Here is an 18,493-nt window from a genome sequence, read left to right on the forward strand (position 1 = left end):
AGCATATTATTTGAGAACACAGAAATGCTGGACCACACCAACAACCACCATGTCAGACTACACAGAGAAGCCATTGAAATCCACAAGCATGTGGACAATTTCAACAGAAAGGAAGAGACCATGAAAATGAACAAAATCTGGCTACCAGTATTAAAAAACTCTAAAATTATAACAGCAAAACAACAGAGAGGAAACAACCAGACACAGATTAACACCTCCCAGCAAGAGATTTTCCCAGGCTCAGGCAGGCCTTCAAATGCTAATGAAGGTGGTCAGTTGAAACATTCACACCTAGCTCCAGCAGGGAAGAGCTCTTTGCCCCACCCCAGCCATTCCACAGATATATAAACCCATTGTCCTAATTCCAACAGACCTCACTACCTCTGAGGATGCTTGCCATAGATGCAGGCGAAACGTCAGGAGAAATGCCTCTAGAACATGGCTCTATAGCCCGAAAAAACCCACAAGAACCTAGTGATTCCAGCCATGAAAGCCTTCGACAATACTTTATACACAGTTAGCTAACTGCTTCCTAGACAGGATACATGAATGAGGCACCACCCAACTTTATCAATTCTTCTTCTCTAGTTTGCACTCAGTCTTCATGCTGGATTTTTTTGTAAGTGTTTTAACGTTACTTCTAGCTCTTCCATTCTCACTTCTTTCTTCCATCTTGGCAACTCTTCAAACCTCCTTCAGCTTCATTTATATAAAATCTTCACTTATCCCTAAAACCTTTTAGGCAATTTCTAAGGGGATTTTTTTAGGAAAAACTGCCATGGAAGATCTGGTTACTAATCATAGTGGCTATGTACGACTTCCAGTGTTGGAGGCAATATGTCTCTCAGTACCCTTGCTGGTAAAACATGAAGGGTACAATCCATAAGCATCTACCTGGACATCATGTAAACAGAATACTGGACTACAGATTCAACATCTACAAATTTAACGAACTGGAGCTTGAAAGTGTTTTTAAAAATTAAAAAAATGGACTTTGCCATTTTATATAAGAGGTGTTATTTTATTACACCATTGTATAGAATGGGAATTGAGAATCCATGAATTTTAATATCCTTGTGGGGTCCTGAAATCAAACCATAATGGATACCAATGGTCCACTGTACTTCCATCTCAGATCTGGCCCAGCAGATTTCTTATAGCTATATGTCTGTTTCTCCTTTGGCTGTCAAACTCCTGGGCTGAATTTCTGACCTTCTTGTAAATTAATTTTGGATCTCCTATAAACTCCTTGCCCCCTCCCCCAGTGCTTGGTTCTTGGACTGATGCTCCAACCTTCCTCGAACTTGAACTTTTCTCCCTCCCTGTCAGAAGATCTGCAAAAGCAGCAACCATTTTACAATCGCACAACATTCCAAAACAAAATGGCTGAAAGTTTCATTCTTCACATTCTTCCATGTCAAAAGCAAAAATATGGCCAGAAATAATAGGAAAAGCCAACAATATCAAAGCTTTGCAGAAACAACACTTGTGATCCATCAATCTCACTAGTGTTGAAGGAGGATGGGGTGACAACAAGATGATTTATAAAGTCTCTCAGTTATAAGTGTCTGCAAAATTAAACACACATAATCCCAGATTTATATTTATTAGTGCCTCCAGCCTCCTCTCTGGCAAAAGTTTGAAATAAAGTTGGAAGTTAAGCTACCAAGCTGCATTGTGCAATTTATTGTATGTGGGCAGGCTTTTCAGGACATCTCATGGTAAGAGCAGGTGAAAAATGTTTGACAGTTTGTTATTTCCTGACAGTAATATCATGATTCTGCCTTCAAGGTCACTCTGCCCCTGTAGTTTTCTAAACCAAAGTGCTCTACATGCACTTCAGAAGTTTACATAGCTTTATGAGAACAAAGCTGGGGTGATAAATCAAGATTGCAATGAAGAATGAAGTAACATCTCCTGACAAATCTAACTAAAAATTTTTTTCAAGCACCCCATTGCCCTAGAATGTGACACTGGAAGGACAGCTGTAAGTTGTGGGGAAGCACTTTCAATACAAAAAGAGTTCTGAACACAACCTAGCTGAAGTAAAAACATTTCTAAAGTGAGCTGACATTGATTTTGGTGACATAATTCTCATATAAAATAAGAAGTGCTGAGAAGCATTTGTAAAGGCCTTTCATTGGATGTTTCCCTCCTTAATTTCTTTGAAAAAAATCTGGAAAAAATAAGCTATTGTAATAGACTAAACAATACTAAAAATAACATTTTAATCCAGCTACAGACTCCATATGAAAGACTGTGTGCATATAAGTCCAGACAGATGAGGAAACGTATAAATGTGGCTTAAAGTCTCAGTCCTTTAAAGAAGGCTGAAATTTTTCCCAAAACATGAATGAGGGGTAACGTGGAAGGCTGGATTCAGTCCATTCCCCCCCCCCCTTTTTTCCCCCCTTTCGTCAAAATTAGATTAGCAGGTTTGGGAATTTAACAAGATATTATGAAATCACAGTTCTGCACGGAATACTTAAGCCAGGAAGCATTTGCAAAAGCTTCAGGATGGAAAGAGTACCCTTCAATTTGGCAAGAACCAGGACTCACTTACAATATAGTGCCTATTACCAAGGTTTCAAGCCTTTGGGACAGAGTCCGGCAGTACACAGGTAGAGCCAATGGACCTTGAAGCTTTGGCTCTATGCAACGTGCCACAAAATGTTATCTATCACTATGGTTGGTATCACACACTTCAAATGAGCTGGGAGAATGGTGCACCCTGCAGGGGGAGAGAAGAGGAAAGCAGGGAGGGGTTGGGAATCATGGCGATGGAGAAAGACTCCTCACACACTTCTACTAACCATGGTGGCAACCAAGCAATGTATCATAATCTGACAGAGACCAAAGTCATAACTGCCGCTTAAAGCCCCACTCACCTGGGTCCAGATTGCCAAGCCAGGGGAGAAGGGCATAGCAGGAAGCCTCACCTCCTCAAACTGATAATCAGCAGGGCGTCATACATGCACTTGGGACCTTGTTAGCTCAGCCCCTTCTATAATGGTCTGTGAGCATGATCAGCAAAAACCAAACATACATGTGTCTGGTTTTTGCAACCAAAATATAGGAGAGTTATTTCAGTATCATCCTTCTGATGGTATCATCTGATGCAGTTCACACATCCCTCCACTCTTAATGACTCCACTGGTGCCAAAGTATGATCTTTATCCAAGGCTCATAACATGATGCAATATAGACAGAGGGCATGGAGAGATTAAGGTGAACCAAAATATGTTCACTGCTTGTCCTCTTTTTCTATTGAGCCCTCACTCTCTACCTCTAGGTTAGGAATGGGTCTGTCCACAATTTTCAACACCTCCCTATTGAAAAATAAACAGTAAGTAAGAATAGTTCCTTCTCCTTGAAATATCCAAGAGTAGCATATCTTAAAAGCAAACACAGGGCAATACTTTGTTTTCAACAATGGTGTTTTATCCAAACTGGCAGCAAAGTTGTCTCACAGACTATAGGACTTTCCTACTTCTGCTCAGACTTGACTTAACATCCCTAGATTGCACTCAATTTGTAAGAAGTGCCAGAAGAACTAGGGTGAACTAGGGTGGCTGTTATGCAAAGAACATTTTCTTGGGCTGCCCCAGATTGTGGAATGACCTGCCAGAAGAGTTTTGTCAGATGGAAATGTCTGCATTTAAGACCAATCTATTGTGGAAGACCTATCCAGATTATTCTTAAATTATGAATTGTAAAGTGGTGGATTTTTATATGTATGTTTTATGATCCTTTTAATTGATGTTCTTTGTTGTTGTTCCCCATATCTATCTATGTTTGCAGAGACATAAGAAATCATCATCTGAAGAAGTGTACTGAAAGCCATGAAAATAAAGCTAAGATAACTGAATTTCTCTTATGACTATCAAGATGAAACTTGGCACACTTGTAAGCAACATTTACTACTTTACGCCTGCCAAGGTTCAGAACATTTTGATCATCCACTGATCCACTGATTTTAAAAAATGACAACTATTTTTTTAAAAAAAAATCTACAGGAGGTATTCTTGCACAATTTCTGCACAATGAGACAATGTAATCAGGGCACTAATCCTGCAAAGTTTCAGAAAGATTAATTCTTCTACTGATTTTTAGAATTTTTTTTTAAAAAAGCGTTTTACATTTTAAAAATCATTTTTAAAATCTATGAGAGATATCCCCTTACATTGTGGTTCTGTGAGACAACATGAGCAAGACAGAATGCATGCCAAGTTTCAGAACAATCAGTCTATCCATTGATTTTAAAGAGGTTTTTTTTCAATTTAAGCACATGTGATTCACTGAAATCACTTTCATATTAATGAGACTTATAAGCAATAAAAAGTTCCAGGAATATAGAAAATATAAGTTTGAGTTTGATGATTTCAACAGAGGAAGGTTGAAATCATCAAAATATTAAGGGACAGAAACTAACAGAATTATCAAAAACTAAGTTTTAAGAAAAACACATAAAGGACCTCCAAGCACACGTCTTTCTCTCTCTCCTTCTACCACCACAATGACACACAGACACTAAGAGGAGGAGACCAACTTTGCAGAAAGTCGTGTGATTGGCTTTCTTCTTGGCTCTTCTTCTGATTAGCTGACAAGGAATAAACAGTATGCAGCTACCCTTGTCAATCACATCAGCCTCAACCCCCTCCCACCCCAGATAATTAGGGACATAGTATATTAACATTGGGGGAAAAACACCCCAAAACAATGAATCTTTACTAATCTCTCCAAAAGTTTTAGAGGCTTTTGTTTTGATTCTTAATGCTTCAAATACGTCCTTTTCAAATTAGTAATTTGGAGATTCGTATTAACAAATCAATCAAATCTCTGGATTACAAAATAGAATTCCAAAACTTTACACAGCCTTATAAGACTTTTTCCAATCATACCACAGTGCTGTGTTGGCAATGAATGGTTCAATTATCATTCTTCTGTACTGTGTGTTGTGCATGCATCAGAGGTTAGAAAAGTTACATTTTTAGACTACAGATCCCAGTCAGCATGGTCTAAAGATAGTGGAAGCTGTAATCCAAAAAGGTAAAGATTCCAGGTTTTGCTGTGCATGCACAAGACCACCACTACATAATAAACAGTTGGATGGGGCAAGAGAGCTGGGATTCCATGGTTCTCCTCTGGTTTGCAAATCCATGACCCTGACTCAGGTGTCACAGAGCTAGCATAATAAATAATGCTAAATAAACTAGTCATAAATTGCAATTGTGTCCTGATCAGTCTTTTCAAGGAGGAAAAAAAATCATCCTTTCAGCCTTTGATCAGTCATGATATGACAAGTGACATCATGGGCAAAAGCATTGTTTGGAAGCAGGAGTAGAACAATAGCCTTGACAATCCTTGCAGTGCATAACTTGGAAAAATGATGACAGAACTGGTCTGGTGCCACTGAATGGGGAAAAAAAGTTCAGGAATGCACTGTTTACAAAGAAAGAATGCTTAATTGTGGTGCAGCAAATGTAAATGGGAGCAGAAACGACCGATTAAGCAAAGAAACTCCACAAATATTTAAAGTCATTAATGGGGGGTGATTATTGTAAAAAGCTCTAAACTTTTTTAGACAGTGAGAGATTAAAGAGAGAGGGGAGTCAGCATTTTTATAGTTTCTTGGAGAAGGGGTTTACAGAAATATTGTGAAAGGCATGGTATTATTGTTGTGTGCCCCCAAATAATTTCTGACATAGCAATTCTAAGTGTGCCACACCACTGCAGGATTAATGTTGGTTGACACCACTTTAACTGACAAGGCTAAAATGGTGGAAGATTTGTGGAAGGTGTAGTTTAGTGAGGCACCACCACTCTTTGGCAGAAAGGGCTAAAAATCTTGTAAAATTATAACTCCCATGTTAATATGGTGTCAATCTTTGTTAATGCTACAGTCTTAGGGTACATCTACATGTAGCCTAAGCCTTGTGCCAATCCTATCAGGGATTTTTCTTGGCATGCTTTGTTTCTTGGCAAGAAGAGGTTTTCCCTCGTCTTCCCCTGAGGCTAAAATAGTGTAACATGTCCATGCCCAAAGGGATTGCATGTACAAATGAGGATTTGAAATCTTGGTTTCCCAAAATCCTAGTCCAACTCTTAGCATTATTTTTAATCTCAATCAAAAGATATAGCTGGGTGAAGAGGAAGACATCAACAACGACAAAACCATAGTGGCTCTCACAACATGGTGACTGCACCAAAAATTAGCAGGTGCAAAAGTTATGCCCCCTCCCTGAATGAGCAGTTTTGTCCATAATCCTGTATTATCTTTCTGCAATAGGAATGCCAGATAGAAAACCGGAGCTCCTGTAACTTTAATGGTTTTACAGAAAAGGGAATTTCAGTGTATAAAACCTGTCATGTTACCCGGAAACAAGCAAAACCTACTGGAATGTCCTCTTCTATATAACCATTACCATTATCATCATCTCCAGTTTTCAATCTAGAAATATATCTCTGAAATGCAATATGAGAACTTAGATAATTACATGGTCCACTCTTCAACCCCATACTTAGAAAAAATAAATTTCAATGCAATGTGTAGAGAAGCCCTGATTCCTCTCGGAATGGAGCCAAAAGCAAGTCAAAGTTTATCAGGCACCCAGAGCTGAGAATGGAAACAATATTTTCTTTCATATTTGTTTCCTAGCACCATGCTTGATTTCCCAACTCTCTGTAACTCTCTGCTGAGAAAAATAGTTCAGTAGCAAAATGCCTCACACTTTGCAAAACTCTCTGTGGGACTGCTTTGCACAGAAAAATATGTATATGCATTTTTCCCTGCACAGAAAATACTTAATCTGTACAAAGAACATATTTTTGTGTCGAAAAACCCCTCAAATGTATTTCTGCACAAAATAATTCACTAAATAAACTTCGAGATACCTTTGTAGAAGTTTTGTTTTTTTCTGGAGCAGTAAAAAAGCTATGGATCTTTGCATGTGAGGATGAAGAGGGTAAAGATTTGCTCAGATAATCTAGAAAATCAATAACACATCATATACATTAATTTATCAAAATGTCCTGACCTTTCATAGGATCACCCATGGTAGAAACCTTTCCTGTTTGTAAACAAACAGTGCAGGAATACCAAACCCACGCAAGGTAGCCACTTCCCCATTATGTTATAAGGGAAAGATAACGGTTTCCCTGACATTAAATTTAGTCGTGTCCAACTCGGGGGGTGGGTGGGGCTGGGGCTGGTGCTCAACTCCATTTCTAAGCCAAAGAGCCGGCATTGTCTGTAGACACATCCAAGGTCAAGTGGTCAGCATGACGGCATGGAGCAATACCTATTGATTTACTCACATTTGCATGTTTTCGAACTGGTAGGTTGGCAAAAACTGGGCCTAACAGTGGTTAACTCGCTGCACCACCAGGGGGGCTCATTATGTTATAGCATAAGTAAAATTAAAACATTAAGGTCACAAAGCCTTGCAGGTTCCATAAAGAAGCTGCCAATGGTGCCCATATTGGTCTCTACTGGCACCATGATTGGGGGGCAGGGGCCATATTAAATTTCATTTACATTAAGCCAGTGACCCCCTGCAATTATAACAGGCACAGTATATACCATGGCCAACATAAGAGCTTACAGGTACTGATCAACCAGTGCATCTGTGCAAACTCCTGGACTAATTTTTCAGCACTGTCATGGAACCAAATATAGTGCTACATCTGTAAAGAATGTTTCCAAATCTGTATCTAAAAAGGAACCCTATAGTTGCCTTACCAATGACTCATTAAAATCAGGAGGGTTTTGTTCTCCTCCATGTTATGAGAAAAGAACCGTTTTCTTTGATGGCAGTGTCCTTGGGTCAGTTCCCAGAGCCATCTGTATGTCTAAACTATTTCTCCCCCACATTCCTGACTCCTTGCTCCTGTGTTTACATCATCCTTGCTCCTTTTTGCAACATTCCATATGATGCACATTGATAAATAAGCTATGATAGTCAGTGTGAGTAATTGTTTTAGTTCCGAACTTGGACTCTAGGAGGGTCCTTCCAGACAGGCAAAAATGCAAGGGAAATTGGGATTTTAAATCCCATTTCCTTTTGGGATAGAGGCCATACCGCTGGCCAAAACCCTGGGATTTTGCAAGGGTTTCCAGATACTCCTGCTGATCCAAGATCAGCAGGGCTGAGCATTGGCACTGCCAGTCTCCCTCTCCCTGCCCTCAATTTCCCCCTGCACTCATCGGGAACAGACTGGACAAGGCCAGAAGACTCCCTGCCTCCCTCTTCCTTTGGAAGAGCCAAAGAAGGGCTTTGGGTCAGAGAGAGGGGATTTCTCCTCCAAGGCCCCCTGTTAGATCTTCCAGGGAGGAGGAACAAAGGCAATGGCTGCCTGCCTGCATGGATAGCTTCATCCTGAAAGTTGAGGGGGGAGTGGGGGCAGGAGGGATTCTAAACAGGAGGGAGGAAAGGAAAACATGCTTTTTCCATGCATGCAGGCATGGAAAAATGTGGTGTTTTTTTCATGAAGAACGAGGTTTAAAGGGCAACGTTCAGACATGTGTTTCACAGCCTTTAACCAGATTCCTCCTGTATTATAGCTAAATGTCCTTTAGCTGCCACACCTTTTAACCCAGGTTATACTGAATGTGTGGAAGGGTCCTAAGGTTCAAATCCATGGTTAGCTACAAAAACCCATTGTATGAATTTGGGGAAGTCTTATTCCCTCAGCCTCAGAGGGTGGCAATGACAAAACCCATATGAACAAATCTTGCCATATGTCAGAAACAACTTGAAGGCAGGCAAAAATAACCACAACTATAATTAGCAACAGAACCAACTTACCCACCATAGTCCTGGCTTGGCCTACTCAAATGAGAACTGTGTCTCTAGTTTTATATCTGTTATCCAAATGTTACATTTCCTCTACTTCATGAAAACAGTGTTACTGAAAAAATATCTGAATCTCATCCTTCCAAATCATGGGAAGCCAATGGAATAAAAAATGACTAAAACAATGGTAAAATTCAACAGCTTTGAAGTTCTAGACAAGCAGTTATGCAGCCAACTGACAGTATAATAACACAGAGCTGCACAATAGGCTCGACGCATTGAGTAACAATCCACGTATGGGCCTGCCAGCAATCAGTTTAACTGAGCAAATAATCCTCTTCTCCATGGTCTGCAAAACCTAGGAATCATGTACACACTCTGGGGATACCAAAATAATTTTATTAATATACACCTTTCTGGTTATGTAGTTAGAAAGTATGAGCAGTTGAGGAATGTGAAGAATTGAGACCTTTCACTTCTTACTACACATACACACTTGGAGTCTTTGAAATAATTAGAGGATTTGACAATCCTTGCTTATTTTATTCAACTTCCATGCTGTAGGAAGCTCAAGGGGATGCTTTTCCTTGTGGATGCAAGCGTCATATCATACTGCAAATAGTTCCCACATCTATAATGAAATTTACTAGGCAAACATGAAATAGTATTTATTATTTATTCCAGGGGTGGGTACCATGCAACCTTCCAAATGTTTCAACAAACTTAGCTAACACAGTCAAAAGCAAGGAATGCTGGTATATGCAGTTCAACAATATCTGAAAGATCATAAAATGGCAACCCTTGATTTATAGATCAATAATGGATCCCACAGGGAATTGCATGCATGTTACCAGGACCTCCACAGAGGAAAGATGTGATGTACATATTGATCATTATTGTTACTCTTTAAAAAAACTCTGCCACCTGTGACACTTGACATTAGAGGCAAAACCAGTAATTCACAATCCTTCAGAACACTAAAGCGTTTTTAAAAACCTGCTTTGGTGCTGATTTGTGTTCCCACTCCCACCAGAAAACCCAGACTTTCCTGAGGATGGTGGCTACATGCATCGCATTACAATCGGGATGGCATGTGGCTACCCAAATTTTCCCCTAAAAATAAAATAAACTTACCAGGATGACATAACATTACTAACATTATTCCTGGTGTGAGAAAATGACATACCAGGAGACCGAGGGGGACAGGGATGAGGAGCAACTTTATGGTGGCCAGGTAAGATTTATTTTATTTTTGGGGGGAAAGAGGGGGAGCTGGATGGAGGCGGTACCATACCAGACGTTTGGGCTCCAAGAGCTCAAAAGGTTCAGGATAGTAAATGGGGACTCACCCTTGGGTACTCACAGAACTACCCAGAAGTGAGTCCCCACAGGCTCAATACCCCATTAGACCCAGGTCTTTCAGGAAGGCTCAAATCTAAAGCAGTATCTAATTAAGTCAGAACAAACCAGAGCAAACCAGGTTTTGGGCCTGTCTGGATGGGCCCAAGGTTTCATTTAGTTTGTCCTATGATAAATTAAGCTGCTGTATTTTGCCGCCCACCTCACAGAATGGTTCCTTTTTTGATAAGAGTTAAAGTACAATACTCATATTGATGCCACATAGTTTTTTTGGATTGATTTTTGGACTAAATTCTTCATCATCATCACCATCACCATCAATACTTTATTTGATGTATTGTCGAAGGCTTTCATGGCTGGAATCACTAGGTTCTTGTGGGTTTTTTCGGGCTATAGAGCCATGTTCTAGAGGCATTTCTCCTGACGTTTCGCCTGCATCTATGGCAAGCATCCTCAGAGGTAGTGAGGTCTGTTGGAATTAGGACAATGGGTTTATATATCTGTGGAATGGCTGGGGTGGGGCAAGGAGCTCTTTCCTGCTGCAGTTAGGTGTGAATGTTTCAGCTGATCACCTTCATTAGCATTTGAAGGCCTGCCTGAGCCTGGGAAAATCTCTTGCTGGGAGGTGTTAATCTGTGCCTGGTTGTTTCCTCTCTGTTGTTTTGCTGTTGTAATTTTAGAGTTTTTTAATACTGGTAGCCAGATTTTGTTCATTTTCATGGTCTCTTCTTTTCTGTTGAAATTGTCCACATGCTTGTGGATTTCAATGGCTTCTCTGTGTAGTCTGACATGGTGGTTGTGGGTGTGGTCCAGCATTTCTGTGTTCTCAAATAATATGCTGTGTCCAGGCTGGTTCATCAGGTGCTCTGCTATGGCTGACTTCTCTGGTTGAAGTAGTTTGCAGTGCCTTTCATGTTCCTTGATGCGTGTCTGGGCGCTGCGTTTGGTGGTCCCCATGTAGACTTGTCCACAGCTGCATGGTATACATGGCTCTATAGCCCAAAAAAACCCACAAGAACCTAATACTTTATTTGTATCCCGCCCCCTCTCTCTTTGGGGACACAGGGCGGCTAACAACATGAAATAATAAACAAAGCAAATGGGCAATATAAATAATCAATATAAAGTATCAATATAAATTTTCTAGATGTATACATGTGTATATAACATACTAGCTTAAGAGTATAGTCCAACTGGTAGTTTTACTCCTTTATAGATATACAATAGATCTAACTATAAGTTACCTGTAGAGAATAAGAATTTAATTGTATTGCTGATGTTGCTCCAGTTTCTTTTTGTATAAAATTTTGTTGTTGTATGAACAATATGAAACATGCAAAAGCAACATATATTTTTGCTGTGAAATACCTGCTGTGAAATTTATTAATTTCCTTGCCAGAAAGACAAATGTTTCAAACATATAAATATACACCGTTCTTTTCTCTTTTCAGAACTGCTGTAATTTCCTCTAACAACAATATAATGATTCACAGTCAGCAAGGCTGCTGTGTGTATTATTAACCTATAATTTAAACCTACTGAAAAAAAAAAGACTTGAGCTACCTTTTAGAAAATCTAGTTTTCATTTTCTTTCACCCACTGAAATCTTCATATGTTGTGACTGGATTGAAATGTTAAGCAAAGGTCACATATAAAAATACATTAATTATTCAGGTTTCTAAATCTGCTTTTTTAAATGCTTTACATAACACAGCTCAATAATTACATTAACACTCAATTAAATACACCTTTGAAATTAAATATTAATTTATGCACTCATGGAAAAGTGATTAGTTATCTTACATGAAAACTGCATTTTCTTTATAAACTGACTTCAAAACAGTAAGAGTGTTTTTTTAAAAAAAAATCATCATTTTAAACTATAGATGAAACAATACTTTTACAAGTGATGCAAACAAAATTTCCAGAAAGCAAAAAAAAAAAAGCACATAACACCTATATCTATCTATATTCATTATTTTCCATAAAATAATAAAGACAATCTCTGGCAACTTCCAGACAGCACCAAAATCAACATTTTAGAACTGAGTTAAAAAAATTCTGGGAGCTGACATCAGGTGCACACATAGACCTGTCAGTTCCGGGATATGGTCCCCACTGTCCTCATAGCCTTCCTCTGTAGCGGATCAAGATGGAGGGCAGCGGTGGGGATGGGCATTTAGCGGAAGTTTTTCTTTTAAAAAATTCACTCTGTTATGTGCTGGACCGTATATGCACACATGCAAATATCTTAATATAAATGCAAGCAGATTCGCATGTGCGCATATGAGGCCCAGTGCATAATGGAGGGATTTTTTTTTAAAAAAAACTTCCAATCTCTTTGTTCCCCCAATTCTTAATTCAACCTCTATTTAAGATTATAAAGTCAAAAATAAAGAGTTTCACAGAGTTCTAATTGCGCTCCATTTGTGCTTTCTTTAAACCATCTGTGTGTCTGTTTGACAGCCCCATTAGCTAATCAACTATTTCGGACTTTTAAAAAGTGTATGTCCACTGGAGTAACCTACACAGGGGCAGGAAAAGAAAGCACATGTTTTGCATGACTGCAGAGATATACAGCCATGCAAAGGTGCATTTTCTTCAGGCTGAAGCGGGTTTTAAGCACACCTTTTTAACACGTACTTTTAAGCTCTTAACCCGACCCCTCCTGCACTTTGGCTAAACATCATTTAGCCCATACCCCCCGCTTGTAAACTACGCTACTTCCAGGTTTTACACCATGTGTAGAAGGTCCCTCTATCAGATTCTATCCTGAAATATGCCTTTATTTTTGGCAGTTTTCATGCCAGAATTTGGTGGAATTGTATCAATTTTAAGCCTTAAATTAGGATGGAGTTTTTTTCCCATACCTGGCTACAGGTCAACAAAATCAGCTACTTTTCAGAAGATTTTATAACTGCTTTCTCTCAGAATAGAACTATGTATGCTGTCTTGAGTTTTTTGGAAATAGGACAAAATATAAACAAGTCATAAAATACATAAAATTGATGGATCGTTTTCATTGTTTTCATTATTACACAACACCAACAGCTTGTATAATGTTTTACAGAGCAAAACAACAAAATTCTTTTGCTTAGAGATCCTGAAATTGGATATTTCAAATTTAAGGAGAGAGCTAGACACATTTCTTTATATTCTTAGGCACATTCTTAGGCCCCATCTATACTGCCATTATAATGCAGATTGAACTGGATTATATGGCAGTGTAGATTCATATAATCCAGTTCAATACAGTTCAGATTACATTATATGTCACATTCTTAGGCCCCATCTACACTGAAATTATAATGCAGATTGAACTGGATTATATGGCAGTGTAGACTCATATAATCCAGTTCAATGCAGTTCAGATTACATTATATGGCATGGTAGATGAGCACTTATACTTAGCTAAAGTGAAGCAAGGCTATAGTGAAGGATATGGGAAAATATGCTAGTAAAAGTTGCACATTTCTACATTTACTGGTTTGAATGGGTAACTCAAGTTGAAGCTCACTCATGAGAAAAGGGTCCACCTTATGTGTCGGCATTTGCATGTTGTACTGTCATAGAACTGTCTTGGGAGCTGTAGACCACAGATAATCCCTTGACTCTGAAACTTCTGCTCAAGGAAAGTCAAGGCAGTCCTATCCCTTCTGAGTATCTTGGAAGCAAGTGAGACTGTTTTGTTCCATATAGCCTTCAGCCCTTAAAACTGAGGGTGACTACTATGGTTGTTTTAATTGTGTAGTCTTAAAACTATTTTTAAGAAGCTATTTTTACAAGGTTAATTTTTTCCCATTTATGCATATGTTTTAAATGGTTTTTATCTGTCTTATGTCGTCTGGTAGAATAAGAGAATGACAGAAAAATGCTTAAAATAAATTATTTGTTGAGGTTTACCAAGTGCACCAGGTACTCTGATGCTGAAGTATTCTGAAGATGAATAATTTCTCTAGTGTCGATGAGAATAGCTCTTATGAGCCAGCACAACTGAAAGCACTTCAGCTTCATTACTATTTTGGCCCATCCACTGTCCACATGGACACCAAGAGCATCAACAATTCCCTGCAGTAATCAGAGAAGGGGAAAGCAATGACTTGATTCTGTATTTTCACTGTTTCACGCCTCTCTACTTCTTGCATGTTGATCATTCAGGCACCTGATCGGACATCAGTAGAGATGACATGTAAATGGCCAGGAACTCACAAGGAACTCTGGGGCTAGTGGAGAGTGACAGTGATGGGCCAGCAATGAATGGGCTCCTGAATCCAGACCACCACTGGGCAAAGAATACTCTGGTTTAACCTGCCCTGTGTAGATGCAGCCTTAGTAATAATATAATAGCAAAGCATTCAAAGTGGCACCTATGCCTAAAATCTGAAGCAAACTGAAAAAATCTTCTGAGGTTTTCCTGGCTCCCAACAGGTCTTGCTATTGACCAGTATCCTCTTCTTATCACAGAACAGTCTTCAACTTTGGCAAACAAGAGCCCTTGGAACTAAAGAAATCACTTTCATATCACTTGCATGGATTAGTGTAAGTACAAACTGAGTAAAAATAATCTTCCCAAGCACTAATACAAATTTTAGGTATGAGCAGGTGATAGGCCTCACCATTACTTCAACTTTCAAACCCCACTCTAGCTTGATTTCTTGCTGTAAAGGAGGTTTGTTAGATCATTTTTCTAGGTAAAGATGCTTCACAAGTCTAAGGCACATCTGTTAGAAAGTAAGCCCCACTAAAATTCTATCAGAAATTACCTTTTTTTTGCAACTGTAAGTTGAACTACTGAAATGTCTCAATAAAAACCTAGCTCAGGGATGGGCAACTGTCAGAAGGTAGGAAACCACATTGGCTTCCCAAAACACTCTGGAGACTATCCCCATCTATATCTACACTAAGAAATGAAAAGTAGTGGGCCCTCAAACATGACCTTTGGGATAACTATGCCACACAATCCAAATGGTATTCACCCCTATTCTGTTTGTGAACCAGGGGATCTTGAAATACATTATAACTATCCTTCTTTTAATCTTCATTCATCTATTTTCTGAAAGATGCCCACCTCCAAGTATCATGCCAGCTTGACAGCATTTCCTCAAGCGACATGCGGGACAGTTCTTCCGACGAATTTTGTCCACTATGCAGTCATTCCGTCCAGCACATAAATAGTTATGTTGACCTATAAGAAAGTAAAGGGGAAAGGAAAGAGATTATCATACCATGAAACATCTGAATCATAGCATTAACAGATAGCCCAGAACAAAGGTCGTGAGTTCTAAGCTAGCCTGGGTCGGAGTGACTGTCTGACCAATTTATGTAGCTTGCTGTTGACCTTTGCAGCCCAAAAGACAGTTGCATCTGTCAAGTAGGAAATTTACATACCACCTATGCAGGGAAGTTAATTTAACTAATTTACAATGCCATAAAAATCTCCAGCAAGCCTGCAAAAAATGAGGAAGTACTTCATCAGTGTCACAAATGGATGGTGAAGCAATAGCTCCCCTGGTGCCCAGAATACCCTCATGAAAAAGTTGGAATGTTAAATTGCCTCTGTGTCTGTCTATATATGTTGTGTCTATGGCACTGAATGTTTGCTATGTATATGTACATTGTGAGTCCCCTGTGGGGTGAGAAGGGCGGAATATAAATACTGTAAATAAATAAATAAATAATTTGAATATTGTCTTTTTCATAATGCACTGTTATCAAACCAGTTCACTAAGCAAATAATAATAACTATAATACCTGAACAATACAATTTTAACTGAATTCCAAAGCACTTAAAGCATATAGAAAATTTAAATAAACACCTCACATTCTAATCAGTCAGTGTTCAATTTCCTGTATCAAGAAAATCAGCATTGGGGTTATTATCAGATGTACTTCGGGAAACATAAAATAAATGATCGCAACAAAATCTCCACTTATGCTTTGCCACCAAAGCTTCTGGCTGTTGAATGACAAGTAAAATAACCCCCAAGCCAAATTTATAAGCATACAACTTTCTCACAAATTATGTTCATCCTCTCATCAAATGTTACCGCTCCTATCCTTTTTGTTTTAGTTCATGATTTCAGCAGAAATACCAAATTGCTAAAGTGAAATTTGTATATAACACACACACATATGTACACAGAGAGAGAGAGACACTATTTTACACTAGCAACTGACTGCGGGTGTAATGGTGCCCCCCCCCCCCCCCCCCCCCGCAGCCCTGTGTCACTCAAAAGTTTGTTGCAGGAATATATACACACAGAGAGAAAGGTGTAAGACATGCATCTCACTTGATAATTCTAAATATTACAAATTATGTTGGTCTTGCCTCGAAGTCATTTCTTACTTATGGTAACCCTAAGGACTTCAGCCTTTTCTACCAAAGGATACTGGTAGCTCATCAAGCTACAAATTCCAGAATTGCAAAACTATGAGCCACAGCAATTGAAGTGGTGCCAAAATTTATTCTAAACAGAAATACACCCCTGGAGTCTTATTAGTCTAGCATTCAAATCACTACACCATGCTGGCTCTCTGACATAAAACCAATACAAAACATGAAAACAGTATCTACAATACTGTCTGAAACTTGAATATCTTTATAATACCTTGTAAGACTAGAAGAAGCTCAAGCTACAACACGTCCTTGTGGAATAATCGCTTCAAGAACTGGAGGGCATTTTTATTCTGGGATCAAACCACATACGACAATCAAGTTATCCATTACTTAATCTCTCCTTGATTGCTATTTCTGTCTTCTAGATTATATAATTGAATACAATTTAAGAGTGGGTTTAACAATGCATGTTTGTGTGTGTGTCTTAATAAAACAAACACTTGGAGGCAAATTGTATGTCCTCTAAAGTGCCACGTTTCTCTGTTTCTCTTGTGTTGGGTCACATTAAACAAGAACAAACCAATCTGTTCCTGTTTAACATGACTCAACGGATGAAAAACCAGTATCTTGTGAACCTTAACAATGCAGGGGTCACCCTGACATTACAAAGTGTTACTATTATCAGCCAGTTGTTGTTGGTAGACTGTTCTTTTACAAACATGGATCTCAAACATATTTCTAAAACAGATCCACTGCCACAGAAAGTTTCACAAACTGGACAAAGTGTGGACAATATGAAAAGATCTTCATTTATTTATTTTTTACTAAAAAGATTTGCTCCCAACATTCTCAAGCCTATAGTTAGGGAGTGTCTGATTAAATTTCTATGTGCCAATAAAGTTCATTTAGTGACCCTGTACCAGTTCTCCGTCTTTCAGTTCATTCTATGTCACAGGATTGTTGAGAGAGAAAGTGGGGGAAAATGTGTGCCGTGCATGAAGGTTGGGCATGCTGTCTAGGAATGATAGAAGTTGCAGCCCAACACATTTGAAGGGCAACAAGTTGAGCAAGAATCCCATAAATAAATGAATGTGGTGTTAATAAATACACAGTCAAATAAGCATTGTTGCATGCATGGAACTGTACTCCCATTTTGGAAAGAGTTTTCTAGCTACAATAACATTTAAAATGCATGGGCATGAGTGTATCAAGGAAGTAATTTGTGTCTAGATATAATTATCTTGTAGATCTTTAATTGCTTTGAATGTGTGACAATTTCCTGCAAGGGTAACAATTTTCCTTTATTGCAGGAAGAGAAATGAAGAGATTTGAGGCTCCTTAGGCTATGCCTGGCTACTTAAATGGGCCTACAACTATGCCAGAGTAAGTGTTGGTACAAGAAGAGGAAGAAGGCAGGAGATGCAATGGCAATAAAAGAAGACAAAAGGACTATCATTGTTCGATTAAGACAGCCACTGTTTCAGATAATTATTTGGCTTCCCAAGGGATCACTGGGGACAAAGTATTAGAATGGCTATCTTGGACAATTACATAGCAGGTGGGAAGCCTCTTTCAGCATCTTAAAATGCTAAATATGAACAAGAAATATACCTTACAAAATCATGATTGTCTACATTGTTTCTTCAAAGTATGGATATGCTTTTCTTTCCACAATCTAACCATCAGTTCCATCTTGGTCCCATGAAATGTCATTTTGCATGTTGCATTTCACCACGTGAACTTTCTCAAGTAGTATCACTGTTTTTGGATGTTTTACATGAAGTAATTTATATATTACTGGGTACAGAATTGCATCCTTAAATAAAAATGACATTTCCCAATAGGAAGACTTCTTTCTATTTTATGTCTCTTCGAGGTTTATTGCTACTCTGAAGGGGGAAAAACAACCGCTTCCTAGTTTTATAATTATAGATATTAAATAACAGATTTTTTATGAGGGCAATTTTGTTACAGTTGCCAAACCAACTAGAAATTTCACAAT

General features: G+C 38.7%; 1 protein-coding gene across 1 annotated transcript in view; it reads right to left on the reverse strand.

The window, feature by feature from the left end:
* PGR (progesterone receptor) overlaps window positions 1–18,493 on the reverse strand; it is a 60,472-nt gene that overhangs the window by 11,323 nt on the left and 30,656 nt on the right. The window contains exon 3 of the mRNA XM_060771072.2: window positions 15,223–15,339. Within this exon, the coding sequence (XP_060627055.2) occupies window positions 15,223–15,339 (117 nt within the window). The remainder of the gene's footprint in view (window positions 1–15,222; window positions 15,340–18,493) is intronic.

This window comes from Anolis sagrei, chromosome 3, assembly GCF_037176765.1.
Source record: "Anolis sagrei isolate rAnoSag1 chromosome 3, rAnoSag1.mat, whole genome shotgun sequence".
NCBI classification, from domain to species: Eukaryota; Metazoa; Chordata; class Lepidosauria; order Squamata; family Dactyloidae; genus Anolis; species Anolis sagrei.